We start from the raw sequence: 16,913 nt of genomic DNA, 5'->3' as shown, positions 1-16,913 counted from the left end.
TGGGAAAACAATAATTTTTATTAAAATCGTCAACACTGAAATACCGAAAACGACACTTATTGTGAGCAATGGCACATTAACGGGGGCACAGAAACGGTGACTGGTGGAAGTGTGAATATGAACACGATGCGAACGATTTGCAGCGCGCTTGAACATGTGAGTGACCCAACCGACACAACACAATTGGGGGCCTAGGTATCGTGGTTATCATATCTGCTACCAAGCCCTGATTCCGATTACTTGCATCTCTGTCTCACCTGTCTCTCAGTGCCATACTTGAGCTAACTTTGCGCGGACAGCTGTTGATCAAAAAATTAGTCTTGCGAGTGCTTCAGAAACTCCGTTCATTTTCATTTATATGTTAGGCCGACCGTCCGGCCATATTATCCCGCTATCACAAAGTGTCTTTATCACATGAAGAAAGTTATATAGAGCAATTTTAGAATGGGCATAATTTACATAAATCTCCTCGGTTCTACTACACACAACACTCCCGGATTGTTTACATTTTCAGCGCCTGAAGAAACAAGAAATACACATGAGCGTTGGCGTGCAATATCGGGAGCTGCTTTGCTGTTGGCTCTTTCTTTTGCGAGCCGCTGATGAGTTTCTGGATACATATATTACCATACAGTAGGTGGTTTTTAGAAACTTCTACAGCCCGTCTCACCTGACAGCCTAGAGGGTACGAAGTTTAATCGATACCTCGTTGTGTAAATAGGGCAAATATATAATCGTCCGACTTAAGCTCTTGAACACTGTAAGCTGCTTTTACTTTTTACCCATATCAACGGGTAAAACTGCCCATGAAGCAATACTCCTGAGCTTTCCGACTGTTCAACCTATTGTCTCTAGCACTGCAGCGACATTTCTTAAATTTTAATATTTACATTAAGGCCAAAGCAAACTTCTGAGTATTACTTTCAAGATTCATACCGAAGCAGCATTGCTTAGGTTTTAGAAATAAATGCTTTTGGACGGTTAAAAGTGCTAAAAGTTCCGTTCTCGCCATCTGCACCAATAGTTAGTCCTACAGAACACTGTAAACACCGGTAAACGATGACATTAAGAAGAATGCATCATCGCGAACTCAATCAAAATACTCTCAAATTCTTCATCGGCCAACTTATCGCTCGAATAAATCATTTCTTGCTTAGGTCCCAGAATATTTTAAACGTTACAAGTGGGGACTTAACGTGAGTGCTATGTAGACAGAAGGCGACTGTTAGAAATGCGCAGTGAGAAATTGTGAACTGCCGCCGCTCGGTACTGAACCGCCATCTGCTGGCAATGGCATGCGATCGTGTTAGATATTTGTTCACCTGAAGAGGCTGCCCGTCAACTTTTGGATGGTCATTTACCGCTGAGGTGCGGTGTCTTGTCTGGATAATGTTCGAGACTACCGGCAGGGTGCGCAGGCTGCTGACATGGCCCGCGCTTACTCATGCAGGTAGTACATACGTAAACAAGCCGCGTGTTCTGACTACGTACAAGGAAAAGCGCCGCCAACGAAATTAAATACGTTTATGATACAATTCCGTGAATTCAGTGATTTCCGAACCTTTCCCAACATCTGAGCCTTACTGTCGGACGAAAGCGCAAGTACGCGCAGAAGTTCAACAGAAAGCTTCACCGGCGTCTATCCGGGTAAATGCTACGCCTATCACTCAATATAGGAACGCATAATCACTGTCAAATTCTGATCCAAGCGAACCTGATAGCCATGAAGATCATTGATGAATACTTAGGCTACGAGGCACCTATTCGACCTTCCACAAAAATTCAGAATGACGGTAGAAAAATATGCTAGCGTCTTTAAAGTTGTAGAAATGACGTTTGCATAAGGTGGGGTTGCCTGTTTGAAATTTAGCGGTTGTATTGTAGCACTTACTATAGCCCAAGCTTAACGTGGAAGTCTGTAGACGGGTCTGTATTAAACGACACGTGCGTCATATCGCAGACTCAGGAGTTCAAAAAAAAAAAAAGAAAGAAAGAAGAAAAGAAAACACTGCTGAAATGTGGGAGTCGAGTTTCCCTTCATGAATTCTAATCGCTCCTTATAAGTTTAACTAGCAGACATGTTTTGTATTCGTGGTGATCGATTATTCCAACTCTTTTCATGATTCACACCGAGTAAAATTATTCAGTGTTTGCAGCTCGAAAAGGCGAACTATTCATATACACACTATATGTAGAACGTCAATATATAGAATTCTCATGATACAACTGCGGCTGCAGAGAGTGAAGAGATCGCATCAGTTACACTGCACAACCTTGTTCACCTTCGAGCGTAAGCCTAGCACATGGGAATACCGTCGAGACATCGCCGTGCCACCATGTCTACGAGCGGGTCTCCCGACTACGAGACCGCCTATGTGCACATAAGGGCGAGATAAGGAGTTCTGACGTGCAAACTTACAGTTCAAAATGTAAAATGATTTCGTCTGTGCTGTGAGCTTGAGGGCTACTTGCGGGGAATTACTTCGCATTGCTTTATGGTCAGCACGGTGTGAACGTTTCTTCGAACAATGTATACGCTTTTACTCTCACAGGAGTAATCGGAAGCAGGTGATCTTGGTGCGGTTGAAATAAGCTATCTTAATTATAGGAAGCTTGCTCGTTATGACTGCACCAGCGCAATAGCATTTGACTCTGCATACGAATTAAGCGCAGTCTGACGACAAGGTCTCTAGAGCGTTCATATTTAGGTACTACTGAGCTTCAGAGCTGTTGATATCTCATGACGAGGCTTATCACAACGAAATTCAAATCCACGGCATCACTCGTGAGTGCATGTGTAAGTCGACAATAACAACATGTTAATGTATCACAACGGCACACTCTGCCATACATAATGCTGTTTTGCCGGCGTTGTGTTCCTACTAAGCTCTTGGTTTCTTAGAGGGCCTTAACACAATTACTTTCCTACGCCAGTATGACTATTGGCTTAGTGTACATTTGGATCTGATGTTGAACTTCTCTCTCAAAAATCGAGGAATACCTCTAGGATCGATTGCGAACAGTATAACTTGGCTATGCTAGGAGCGCAAACAGGGGCCAGTCAACGCGCTATCTGGCATTCCCGTTAATCATGCCCATTTCTAATTTACAGCTCTGATTAGACGATAAAAGCCATCCTTTGTTTGGTTCGCGGCATCTGTTGCCGGGTGAGACGTAAAAAAACACTTATAGTCATGATGCTGCACTCGTGCTAACGCACAAGATTCTCGCTGCAGAGAGGAGATGCATATAATGAAGAAATCGGCTCTTTCAATACTACACACGTCCTTCCTGACTATGCTTAAGCATTTGATGAATATACACAGGACAGACGATGAATTGGGGCACAAAACAACTATCGCTCGCCAGGCGCGGATAACAGCGCGATCGACCTGCCGGTTGCCTTCATGAAGAAATCGACAGCACGGCCAGATACCCTGCTTGGTTTCACGAGGAACTCACACAGCTGTCTACGGAAAATCAGCAATACACATGAAAAAGAACGCGCAGCACTCCATCGGACACGCTCATTTGACTAGACAACACGACATACCGCTTAACTGGAGAAACAACAATGCGTGGGAAGGATACAGCAAATGCAGATCACGCTCGTAAAGGTTTCATCGTGGCTCTCAGCGCCAGGCATAGAGGCAAGTTTGGTCCCACCAGGTGCCTCGTGGTTTGGTCATTCGCCTTCGCTACTGCCTATAACACGAAGTTGTACGCAACTTCGAGCCTGTTCTCAACCTACAGAGGTCCTCAGCCACTTATTGTTGACACTTGTTTGCCTCCGAGCTCACCCCTCCGTGGCATATATCTCTAGTGATGCAGGCACATACCGATGCAGCACTTGACGGTAACTGCAAGCAGCGTCTTGACGGTAACTTCTCTGCGCTTAAAGAAAAAAAATAGGATAGGTTCTGAGCTTGGCTCCAGATGAAATTTTGGACCATGACGACGCACGTAACAAACCCATTCGTATCGAGTGGCGTGAGGGTAACTATGGCGTCAAACGCAGGTGCTTCGGTTACGAATTTGCAATCTCTCAGAGGCTACACGCGAACCGTTCCAGAGAAATGCGTTGTACTCTGTGTCATCTATTCCCTTGAATCTTTGTTGACTGGGCCAATTGCGAATTTGCAGCGAACAGCTTCTTTCATGAGTGTAAGTGTTTCGCTTCATATCGCAAGAACGCGAAGCCACCGTTTGTAATACTATGTGGTTGCGCCCTGCTGTGTGTGTCCCGTGCGCTTGAGGCATGGTTGCATAAACTTACGCACCACGTTACAGCTGTGGTGTCGTGACCAATTAGTGTAAAAAACAAGCACTCTAGATTTATGTGGCACTCTGTTTTGTTACTGGAGGACAAACGAGTCGCCTATAAGTATTAGCACTTCGCATGCTTGCTGCAGTCCAGTCTTATGCAAAAATTATTCCGCAGATAATTTTTGTGTGAATTTGTCCTCTTTCGTTGACGTTGTACAAAACACGCTGTACTGTGCATTTAAGGTTTTCAACTTTCGGTACAATAAAGAAAGAAGCCTTCCGCCACGAAGTAAATTAGAGTTTACGAAGGACTGAAATTGACGAAGCGAGATTAAAGTGTTTGAGGACCCCTTTAAAGGGCGCATATAATTTTCGGGGCTTTTTAAATGCACAAGCATGGCCTTGCTGAAAACGCTTCCGTAAAGTAAGTCAAGCAGCACAGAACCATTGGTTAGAGTTGTTTCTCTCTCACACATATATCCGAGTGACCAACTAAGCAACTAAAAAAAAAAAAAACATGCTAGCAATAGCACTGCCTTGGCGACTCAATGTGGTTGTTCAAAAATATCGCGGTTGTGATATTAATTTGGTCCAGCGCCTGGGTTTATGATACAACTGCGAAGTGCAAACCTGCCTAATCAATGCAATACACTGTGCATAGTCTTTGTTTCGGCGAAAAGGACAAAAAAGCAAAAGGAGGGCCAAGTACCATCGCCAGCTCTGCTTCTCTGTCAGTAAAACATAACAGTCAATAATAACTGAAAAAAAAAAAAAACATTCGTCAAAACACAGTATGCAAAAAGCCCCAATCTTGGTGCATTTAACGATCACACGCTGGCGAGCCAATATGCTTAACAACAACAAAAGAAAAGCCTAAAGTCAAAGTCTTCAGCTGTTGCGAGTTCATCCCCACCATTAAAAGGCTTAACTAACGAAACGAAAGTTTAAACACTTCTGCACGATGTTAGATAGGTAAACACGAACGACGCCCACATGGGCTCCTCCAATAAATTAAATGGAATCTTTACTAGCCAGCAGCTGCTTTAGAAATCAAAAGACATGCTGTCGACGCAATCAATGTTTCGTACGCGCTGCTTGAGACACACTGCGGTGCGAAGAAAACACAAACAGTAGGCACCTTTGCTCCACACGGAAATACACAGACGTCCTGTTTTGTGTCTTCATCTCGCGTTGTGTCTCTCAAGCAGTGGGTGTGCAACCGCAATTATACCTAACGAATTAGTAGAGATGAGAACTCGGCAAGGCTATCGAAGTTGGCTAGCACGCACACATTCCACCGCAACTCACATAAACAGCCGAAACTTCTGTTTATGAGCTCCAATATTTAAATGTGTCTCCGAATTCCGTCCAGCACATACCGTAGGAGCCGGCGTCTTTAACTTCAGCGATCGACATATAGCACAAGGCTAGCGTAAAAAGTTTCCGTAGTGCAAAAACACCGAAGTGTCCCTTGTTCCATCTTTCTTTTTTTTTTTTTTTTTTGCAGTCGGCACAGACCATGCTTTCCCGCGGACCGCGTTGACCTTCTTCAAAAAGTCCTGTAACTCCGGTAAGAAGTCAGCTTTCCGTCTCAAGTGAACTCGCTCTGGTAGAGGTAGTAGAACCAGTAGATGAGGTTGAAGACGAAGAACACGAAGGGAAACATGATGCGACAAACTTTGTCGACGTTCTGGGACCTCTTGAGGTTCTTCTGAAGTTCCATGTGCCCGCGTGTCTCGTACTTGTTGACGCCTTCCTCGCCGTCTTGCTTTTCACCGCTTTTCCGGTTGCGCTGAACAAGCGGAGAGGAAGGTAGAAAAAAAAGAGTAAAGAAATTGATATGTTGATATCTTTTCTAAAAGAACGGAAACAAAATTCGCTAAGGCTGCTCATGCTACCTAACGTGATCGAATATGCTGATCTTTAATGGCGTAGTATATACGGCCATCACAAGTGTGATTAGGCTGAGCGTCGATGTAGCTGAAACAACAAAGCACCAAGCTGACAGAAAGGAATTCGTCGTCACAGCTTCACACGCGTTGTCCACGCTATTCCTTTTGAGGTCATCAGCTGACGTGAGTGCAGTTTTATAAAGACCTTCATGACTGAGTTCGACGCTCTTCCTTTTGTGACGACACACGTTCACACGTGACATAGATCTAGTTAGACATATCTAACCTACTCAAATGTTCAGCGTGCATTCCAATAACTTGAGATATTTTTCGTATGATTCGTAGAGATTAAACGACCTTCTTAATCTACATAAATTGCTTAAAAAGTAAAGAAGAGTTGAAGGAAAATGTACGAAATTTCATTCGGAACATTTCACGAAGGTCTGCAGTTTCTCTTAAAAAAAGAGAAAAGACTGATGGTACCTTTGTGAATCTTGATTGCTGTAAGGAAGTAGAAAAAGAAAAATGTGTGACATGCGCCATGCATGGTAAGCATTACGACTGACGCTGTATGCTCCTGGTGCAATCCTCATTCATCCAGAAGAGCAAAAAAGAAAAATGAAAATAAAAAACAACAAAAGAAGAACAAACAAAAAAGCGATGATGCTTGATTGACGTTGGTGCCAGGAATAAAAAAAAAAGCTCCGTAAACTGAGAGCAAAAAACAGGAAGCGTCGTAAGGAAAGCGGTAATAGAAAACACACAATCCCAGCATTCCCAAACCCATTTGTAACCAGCTACCACGGAAGAAGTAACAAGGATTTTGTGCAAGTCATGATGTAAGTGATCTTGATAGCCATCACCAGCAGGATAAAAGTCATCACTTGCTTCATGCAGGTTTTACTAGTCGCTCAATATGCTGCTTTCCCATTGCGTCACCTTGTCTCGCGTATTATGTCTGTGTTCTAATCAAGGGCAAAAAAAAAAAACGACTAATGAAAATATACTATATTGTTAAGGTCACGTTTCTTAAGCGCGAATAAACGTAAGTTCGTCGCAATAAAGGCCGAATTGTGCAGCAGTAAAGTTTTACTGCAGGTGACAAAACGCTGTAATTAAGAGGCACTTCGCGTTAAAGGCTGCTTGTAAAGTTCTTCCACATGTGATGTCATCTCTTCGTAGGTCAGTTTTATGCCGAGCACGAAATTTCCAGGACAGCCTCGAAGAAAACTCCATCCTTAGCAAATTGTGCCTTCTCGCCTTCGCTTCGGTCGCGCCTTAAGTTTGGTGGCGCGGTACGCGTTGCATGCTTTAACGAGCGACCCAACTTCGGATATCGCCAGACGAGGCGCTAAAGACCTGCTCTGCTAGCGCACACGCAATAATGCGGTCCGAGCGCGAGAGTTTGACGTCACAGTCGACGAGCGAGCGCGTCATCGTGAACGGTTTGCGGACTTTTTTTTATGTCTGTAAACGGTTTAATCACAACGTCAGTGGCCCCAAGAGTGGCACGTTTCCCTCTACTTGTGTCCGGGTCTGTACGCCTGCCTTTTTATACCACGAGTCCCTAAAAACTGGCTCAACATTCTGTAATTCTAAGCGCCAAGTTGAGACGCTAGAAAACCAAATTTTGCATAAACGTATGCAGCGATATTCACATCGTCAACGAAGGGCGCTCAAGAAGAAACACCACGAGAGCGTGAAATGCACACACTCATAATAAAATGAAAATTGCAAAAAAAAAAGGTGGTGACGTTGACGTGTCGAATCGCGAAGCAAACGGGAAGTGACCAGTGGTGAGGAAGTGAACAAAGTGCTTGAACTATATGGCTAACCTCTTCGTCACTTGTTTCGACGTCCCAGGTTCGGTTCTTGCGAAGCTGAAGAAGCAACAATGGTTAACGCTTAAAACTTTACAGACAGAAAAAGGACTGGGACATTTTGTGCTTTTAAAGGGCCTTTGCCTTAAGGTGCAGATAAGATGATAAGGAAACAGTGAGCGCAAGATGATAAGGAAACAGTGAGATATGGATGCACTGAATGCGACGACAAAAAGAAAAGGAAGAAAAAGAAAACGATAATGTGATGTAAACAAAGGGAACTGAGGGGCACTTACGCACATACGCTGAACCTGAAATTAATTGAAAGAAATGAGTCCTTGAGTACTAGTTCATGTCGTAATAAAGTTATAAAGAGAAAGCGCTATTCTGGGCTTTACAATATCCGGAATTATCGGTCCTTAGAGCCGATCTGAGAAACCTTGAACTTAATACGGGCCAATCATATTGGGTAACACAGAGGAATTTTAACGAATTCAGCATAGCGCTCTGGTAAAGAATTCCCAGTCTACTATAGGGTCAAGTGGCACACACGGATTTAATATTCGTATTCCTATGCGTATTTTCCGTTTAAGATAGGATCACGGTTTATGTGACCCAACGAGAAAAAAATGCCGAGCCATATACTGCTGAACAGGACAAATAAAACAAGTTCATTTGACAATTAGGTATTTTCAGACGCAGTCTAACTAAAGAACGTATAAGAGGTTCCAACAAGTATGGACGCGAGCACCAGTAAAAAGAAACAGACAGGACAACGCGGGGCTTACAACTGAAGTTTATTGGGAATACATTCCACAAATCTCTGTTTATTTTTACTTGTGCTCGCGTCCGCACTTGCTGGAACCCCTTACATGTTCACCATGCACCAACTGGCCCAGCAAACCACACTACTAACTAAAGCACTCACTTTAAAAGCAAAAAGAAGAATAATGTACAGAGTTCGGCAGACTGTCCTATAAAGTAGGGTACTCATGACGTTGATAGCGTTGCTGTTAAGGCTAGTGAAAATTTGCTGTATACCTGGCATGATGGCGAGTGCCTTTTGAAAGCAACTGCAGGAAATTCTCCCTCCTCCATTTATGCTGATCTCGAAAAGCGGGGATGTTAGGCACGCGCCTCGCTTCCAAACCACCATTGCTGCATTCTCACAAGTGAAAAGATGGGAAATGATTACGTTACACGAGTTGCGAGAACGGCAGCGTCAGAATAAACGAGGCACCGAGTTTATGCATACATGTTCTTTTTTTTCTTCCGCAATGAGTTTCGTGGTACTTGTGCGTTTCAACATGTCCTCACGCTTAAGACGTACACTTTGCACATTTCTCATTTCCATGCTTTTTGAATGTTGTCTATCGGAATCACTTGTGATACTGTATATTGTTCGTGTAACACAGACATACATAAATAAACACACACAGATATATATATATATATATATATATATATATATATATATATATATATATATATATATATATATATATATATATATATATATATATATATATATATATATATATATATATATATATATATATATTTTACGCAAGCAGTTTTCTCTCTTCTTTCTTTGACTTTTACCAAGCGCCTAAATTGCAGCTTGAAATGACCTTTTATCTAGTCTTCCTTTGAGCCAAAATTTTCATTTATGGGTTTTCTCTGTTCCTTTTTTGGGGGGGCGTGCAAATGACTACAGTGCTGACGTAATGGCTTTGTTCGCTCTTGCAACTTAGATATTTCCGTTTCTTTTCTGTCATGAACTCTATACCCACGACGCTCTGCGCGAAATACTCGTAGTCCAAGCCTCTGCCTCATCTTGGAACGCCGTTGCTCCCGCATGCTCACCATCTTCGTTTTTTTTACGCGTTCTGACTCGCGCGCTGTGGAGGGAAAACCCGAAATTGTGCCCTCCGCAGAAGGCAGAAACTCATACTTCAGAGATTACCGTAAATCACCTTCCAAGTCATTTCTCGACCTCGCGGAAAAAGAAATGAAAGATGACGTGGTAAGTTTGATAGCTGCTGCAGCATGGAAGAACGTGAACGTTTGAAGAGGGCTTTTAGAAACGAATTTAGGTCTCTGGTGCGGCGTTTTCGTACTCTACTAGCGATGCGCGAGAGCGATACGCGAGAACGCGGAAGTCATAAAAAGTTGTTTGTCAAAGCGATCGACACACATGCAAGGCTACGGGAATGGTTGGTTGACTTCGCTGTCAGCATGGAAAGGCTTATTCCCGTTAAGAATATCGTCATTTATATTCAGAATAGCCACTCTCACTGTTGCGGTTCGTCGCGCGTTCGAGCGGTTTGAATTAGTTCGACTAATGGTTTAGTAGTCCCACCGAACGGAAGCCACAGTGGTGTAATCGAAGAATCATTATTCTTGGTACGCAAGCGAAACGCTTGATAGTATCGCAAGTTAGGTATGCGAGGTAACTGCCACAGATAGTACGATGGCGAGCGGATCATGTAAAACAGTTATTATTAAGTTCAAAATAAGTACGTGCACTCACTACATTAAATTAGCGCTGAATTTGTCACTCACAGACATTCCTGGTAGCTGCAAAAGTAATATTGGTTGTCCTCTCGTGCGAAAGTTAACTTATACTTCACATTGCTAGGCATAAACGAAAAATATGTTTTAAATGAATGAAGAGCCGTCATTTATGATTTGTTCTCTTTTTAACCCTTTAATTCCCGGCGATATTTTGTAAGGTCATGAATTAAATATCTAAAAAAAAAAGATGCACCAGTTGAAATAAGCTACTGTAATAGAAAAATCAGGCATATGTATATGCATACTTGCATATGCTCACAATGCTTGCAAATGCTGCCACAACTGTGATACCACAAAAAATATTACTATGAGGGGTTTTCGCAGATGTACGCACGACTTTGTGCTCTTCATAAATTCCAGATAAAAAAACTAATTTAGGATATTTACTTTTTCCCAATATTTATTTGTACTCAGCAGAAAAGAACGGTGCCATATGAAGTACGTTAGGAAGAAGCGCTCGGGGATATTGTGACAATATCCGAAATTAAGATAAATACAATTGAATTCTCACAATAAAACATCACTCAGTTTAAGTCTGCAGTGCCTTTGGTACTTTATTTTATATATTTAGCCGACGACGTTTTCCTAAAAAAATATATGAGCTTTATCTGTATTGCAGTATTTCATTTCAAGAAAAAAAAGGAAGCAGACAGGTTGAACTGGCCAGAGCTCCAGGCATCCCTTTTTAGGCTGCTGTGAAAGAATGCATCTTATTAAGTGTAGGAACGACTTTTGAACAAAGTAGCATGCTGAATATCCTTTGATATAAAAATCTTCATTCAAATACTGCAAATATGTTTTCCGGAAAGATCATTCGGCAGAGTAGTACGATAATAACATGAAGGAAAAAAGTGGCCTGTTCTACAAGAATATTGCCAGAAAAATGTAACGCCGTCCTTATTCTTACGCGGGAAGGTAATACGCAGAGCAAAATATAACTCAAACAAAAATAGAAGACCATGCTAATAATGAGCAAAGAAAAGTGGTTCAGATCACAAAAGGAAGACGGAATAACGTGCGAAGGAAAATTGCTTTCCCCGCAAGCAACACCTAGGGCACTGACCCAATCATAATGCGAAAATGATCCAAGAAATTATGTAACGCCTAAAGTTGACTACAATCGATTGTATTGTGTGTTTGAAGAATGTGTGTGATTACATAAATTGACGGTATTTTCGAATAATAATGTTAGTCGGAATGAATAGGAAAAAGGGAAACCGAGCGGCCCGATGTTTGTTAGTAACCACAATATGGCGCCAACATATAATGAAGTCCGAGAAATCATAGGGGCAATTATTCGTAATTTTAACTGAAGTGCAGAAACGACAAGCTAAAGGGAAATGAAACTCTACAAAAAGAAACAAAAGAACAACTTGCCACCGGTAGGAGCCCAGCCCACAACCACCGCATTACCACAGACAAGCGTTTCCTCGTGTCCTTGTTTTATTCGCGCTGTTCAACCTCAGTTTGAAGTATGAACCAATTAGCCCTTATCAAGATGTTACCGCATTACGCATGCGTTGCTCTTCCGATTCTGCTACAATTGGTACGCAATTGGTAGTGCAAAATTAGTAGTACTAATATTGGTACGCAATGGGCCCTACCAACTGATGCACATTTGGCAGTGCGCAACTGGTAGTGCAAAATTGCGCCTGCGTTTCACTACCGATTGTGTTATGCACAGTTGTACAGCTGGTAGCGCAACGCACGCGTAATGTGGAAGTCGCGTGTCTGGCTCCCACTGGCGGCAAGTAATTTCTTTCGTCCACTTTTATTTTCCTTTAGCTTGTCATTTCTTTACTTCATTTAAGGCTACTGATAATTTCTCCTATGCTTTCCTTGGCTTCATTATCTCTTGGCTGCACATGAGTGAAGTTAGTCGAATGCGTTTACGCTATTATTTTTCGGTATTTGACTATCATAATGCAGCAGTTAGAGTGCAAATTGCCAGCACTGAAAAATTCATGTGAAGTAAACGATTAAAGAAGCTACAAGCGTGTTAACCTTGCCATTTTAATGCGTTGGCATTAGGAATGTCATAGTGGAATAAAGTGTATGGAGTGAAGTGGGAAAGCCAGCTACATGGTAGAGGTCACGCACGATATATATATATATATATATATATATATATATATATATATATATATATATAAGTAGACATTTGTCGAGTAAGCTACTGAACACTCTGCAATGTGGTGAATGCGGTCTAAATCATGGATACGGGACCCAAAAGCGGTGCGATCTCCTAATTATAACGCATTTTTCTCACATATTCCGTCAAATCTCGACTGAATATTTAAAAAAAATATAATCAGGAAACTGAATTCCAGCGCCTACGCCTGTTTGTCTTTCCCTGCAAAGCGTATCTTGATATTAAAAAAGATTAACACGTTTGTGAAGTGAACCAGATTGGTCCGGCAGAAGCTTAATACTAGTAGAAAGATTCAAAGATGGAAAATTCGAGAGGGCCTTAAGAATAGCTCTATAAGGTTTACATATCCACTTTATGTGGCATCACCACTTTGGTACGACCAGCATCCCAGCTGTTACTACTACCACTGCTAAGAAGTAGGCAGGCAAATGGCAGCTTTATTGTGAAATAACTTCATCTTGCTAGTCTCCTAAAGCCGCAACTGCACAATACTTGTACTGTTCTCGCGCAAATAAGCAATTGAAAGCTTTATGTCAAGCTTGTTCTATTGCCTCGTTTTTATTTTCCTTTTTATACTGAAGGCCTTTAGTAACGAAGGGGGTTAACATGTGCCTGTTCAGTTCGGTGGTGGTTGGGTGACTTATCGAGAAAGTTGCGCAAGATTGAGGAATGTTTCAATGGAATATCTTTGTTTCAAACAAAGGTGATTTCTAAACAAAAGCATACCTAATATGCCGAAAGAAGAAGAGAGAGAAATTTGTTTACAGAAAGGCAGAGAGGTCAGGAACGGTAAAAACAACATATCTACCGCGTATCAACGAACAGAAGGTCACTGAAAGCAGAAAAACTCACGTTGAAGATGTTGATGGACTTGCGAAACTCCTCGGGTCGTAGTTTGCTTCGGGACAGGTAATTGACTAGCGTGAACTCTAGCAGGGCTCCAAAGACCATGACGGAGCAGGCGCCTATCCACACGTCGATGGCTTTGATGTATGACACAGGTGGGAGCTGGGTGCGCACACCGGACGCGACGGTGGTCATGGTGAGCAGCGTGGTGACTCCGAGGGTGACTCGCGCGGGCGTGGCGTCCACGTTGAGCCAGAAGGAGACCCAGGAGATCATGACGATCAGGAAAGTGGGCAGGTACGTCTGTATCAGGTGGTAGCCGTTCTGTCGCTCCAGGATGAACGTCGCGTTCAGGAAACTGAACACGCCTGCGCAGCGGAAGGCGAGCAGTTCGCGGACAAGCCTGAGCTATATAATGAAAGCTTCCAAATACTATAGCAAAATTTTTGATGGAACACGTATGAGGGGCCATGTGTACTGATTGCGAGGTTATGGCCATTTCACATCACAGAAAAGAGTACGATGACTGGCTGAGTTAAAAATACTGTTCTTTAGAAGACGCCTTAGTTTACGCTCACAACACGAGTAGAAAATTTGTAGAGTAATTTACGTTAGGATGACTCCATAGTCCACCGGCTTTCAATATCACTAGAAAGAGCGCTAGCGTGCACGAAAACGAGAAAATTCGGCGCATTCAAACCGCTACTAGGTATTTTGCGGAAAAAGAAAAATGCCACATTTACCCATAGTATAAATGGTGAACAAAGCAGCAAACTGCTTTTAATTTTCAGATATAATCTAATGAAGATTCAGTTGACTTACTGCTGCGTCGACTAGTATTTCACAGCGTAGAATAAAGTGTATGCGTTAACATGTAAGACCATGTCGTTATTTAGGGCAAATAGCATTTTATTTGTGAGAAAAGGTAAAAATTGTGAGCGTGGTACTTTATATTGCCTTTGGAATGGAGTCGGTAGGTTACTAACTTATATTGTGAAAATGCTAAGCACGTGTTTGGTGAATAATAATAATGTACCAACCTGTGTCGATCGCCCGGTTGTAATGTCCGTAAGAGTTGTGGACCAGGTCGAACTCGGGAATTTCGATGGGGCGTTCAAGCACAATGGGGTCCGTGTCTTGCCACGAAATGGCTGTTTGTTCTATGGTTTGGGCGTCTGCAAGTTTAAGCAACAATATGAGAACAGTGTGGTGAATAACAAGGCCTTCCGCCACGGATACTTTTAATTGATTGCAAATTTTTGTATATACTGTTTCGCATTCTACCTTATAGAGATACTTTGTACTCTGGCAAAATAAGGCAGTCATAACGAACCATCCGCCTCCAGTCTGTATATTGCTTAAATTTCCCTAGATACTAAAGAGGCCTCCGACAGGAACTCTAATGCATTGATGTTCGACTGCGTGAAGCAGTGAGTGTTTTGAAGTGAATCTTATTTTGCTTGCTGCTCACTTTGCAAGCACACCCGAAGTTCACACAACTTTTTAAAATTTTGTTACATGAATGTTTTACAGTATGGTGGACATTCTGTTTATCTTTGTATAACGCCGACTCAATACGCCCATGTACTCAAACTTGGTATTTATGAATAAAAAACATTTAAAAAAGCACTTTTCATTTGTTCTACCCGGCCTATCTGCGGCCGGAACGCTGAGGCGATAAATGTAGGAAGGCTAAGCAGAAACTAAATGATTTTGCCAACTGAAAAGCACACTCACAATTTTAAAGCAAGTTGCACAAGCTTCCTATTATTAAAAATAAGAAAAGAAGAATGACACTTTAGGAACCAGGCGAAATTTCACATCACAGTGCACAAATTGTACACTAAGGAGCACTTTAGCACCGTCATGTTTTGGTGATGACCTAGAGACTCAATTTTAGCTGGCGAGTAACCGAGGCCAATGGTATCGACCAAATAATATCACACGTTCAAGACTGAGTAATTGACAGGCTGTGCAAGTTCACTGCGTCGACAAATGGGGTTTATCATAGCAACTATATGTTTACTTCCTACATTTTATTCGAGGAAGGGGAATATGTTGATGGCTGCAGGTGGATTCCATGCTGGAATTTCTGATAATTGCTTTCTCCTCTCTCTCTTCATCCCCATACCCCCTTCCTCCAGTGCGGGGTAGCAAACCGGACGTTCGTCTGCTTACCCTCCCTACCTTTCCTCTCTCTCTCTCTGATAATTGCTTCCCCACAGTGCCACAATTTCAGCAGAGCTTAACAAACCTAGAGACTATAGGTACGTTCAGTGCATTCTCATTCAACGTGCAGCGCGAGATTTGATAGTGGAAACTTTTGTCGCCGACTTTGTCACATTTGAATGTCTGATGAATACAGTCCCTCATAATCAGATCATGGTTCTGGCACGTAAAATTCTATAATTTAATTTAATGAATACACAGAAATGACATGAAGAAATAAGAAAATTAATGTGGGCGCACACATAGACCCAATGGCGAGCACTTAGCTTTAGCGCGCTTGGATCAATAAGCAATATAGTGGGCGCAAAAAAAAAGAAAAAGAAAATGTTCGGTGCGATGGGCTTATACATGTTCAAGCAAACAAAATAAGTAATAGAGAAAAATAAAACAAGAAAAGCAACCGATTATACAATGTCAGAGTCAATCACGAACTAGGGACGCTTGAACGAGGAATACAGAAGTGCTCAGCAAATACAACTTATACTCAAAAATACACAATGTACTCAGTATATTTGTTACTTTGGGTTGACTTGAGCAGACAAACGTCATATACCCTAGCTCCCTTGCACATGGACCCCGCTGTCCCATGCGTCGCCCATTACTTCCATTATTACGCCCCCTTGCGTTGAGCGTTCAGCACACCAGAAGTGTTTCTCATTCACACAGTGTGATCTACTCTAGCGACACTAAAGTGTGCGAGGAATGGAGAGTGCTGCTCACAGGGTCCAAGCAGAATGTGGCACTTCTGCGTGTCCAGGGGAAAGTGCTTGAAGGACATGAAGCAGGCGAGGCGCAGCGTGAGCCGCATGCTGAACAGCACCTCTCCGTCGGGCCCCAGCTTGACCAGCTTGTTTGGCACGGTCACGTAGTGGAAGTTGGCCTCCTTCACGTTACGGAAGAACAGGTCGGGCTTCCAGATCTTGCTCATGATGTCCTCGCCGTTAATGGTCACCGGCGTGGTGACGCCGTACTTGGTCACGTTGAGCCGAAGGTCCTGCCATGACTGGCGCAGGTAGATGTCCATGCCGTACTCCTGCACGAAGTGTCGCGACACACCAAGCCACGCGGGGTCATCTCCAGAGAACAGAAAACATTAGAGACACACGCGAGCATGTGCGCCCAAATTGCCCG

General features: G+C 42.7%; 1 protein-coding gene across 2 annotated transcripts in view; it reads right to left on the bottom strand.

The window, feature by feature from the left end:
* LOC126530947 (glycine receptor subunit alpha-2-like) overlaps window positions 1–16,913 on the bottom strand; it is a 134,339-nt gene continuing 117,426 nt past the window's right edge. Inside the window, exons 4-9 of one of the 2 annotated variants that reach the window (XM_072288241.1) lie at window positions 16,503–16,815; window positions 14,594–14,728; window positions 13,560–13,921; window positions 7,994–8,038; window positions 6,642–6,659; window positions 1–6,058 (exon numbers count right to left, since the gene is read on the bottom strand). In XM_072288241.1, coding sequence (XP_072144342.1) covers window positions 5,858–6,058; window positions 6,642–6,659; window positions 7,994–8,038; window positions 13,560–13,921; window positions 14,594–14,728; window positions 16,503–16,815 — 1,074 coding nt within the window. In that variant the 3' untranslated portion in view covers window positions 1–5,857. The remainder of the gene's footprint in view (window positions 6,059–6,641; window positions 6,660–7,993; window positions 8,039–13,559; window positions 13,922–14,593; window positions 14,729–16,502; window positions 16,816–16,913) is intronic. The other variant, XM_050178277.3, reaches the window with a different exon arrangement.

The sequence above is a fragment of the Dermacentor andersoni genome, chromosome 5 (genome assembly GCF_023375885.2).
Source record: "Dermacentor andersoni chromosome 5, qqDerAnde1_hic_scaffold, whole genome shotgun sequence".
In the NCBI taxonomy this organism is placed as follows: domain Eukaryota; kingdom Metazoa; phylum Arthropoda; class Arachnida; order Ixodida; family Ixodidae; genus Dermacentor; species Dermacentor andersoni.
Note: the sequence above shows the minus strand (reverse complement) of the source record. Positions and strands in the feature narration are given on the sequence as shown.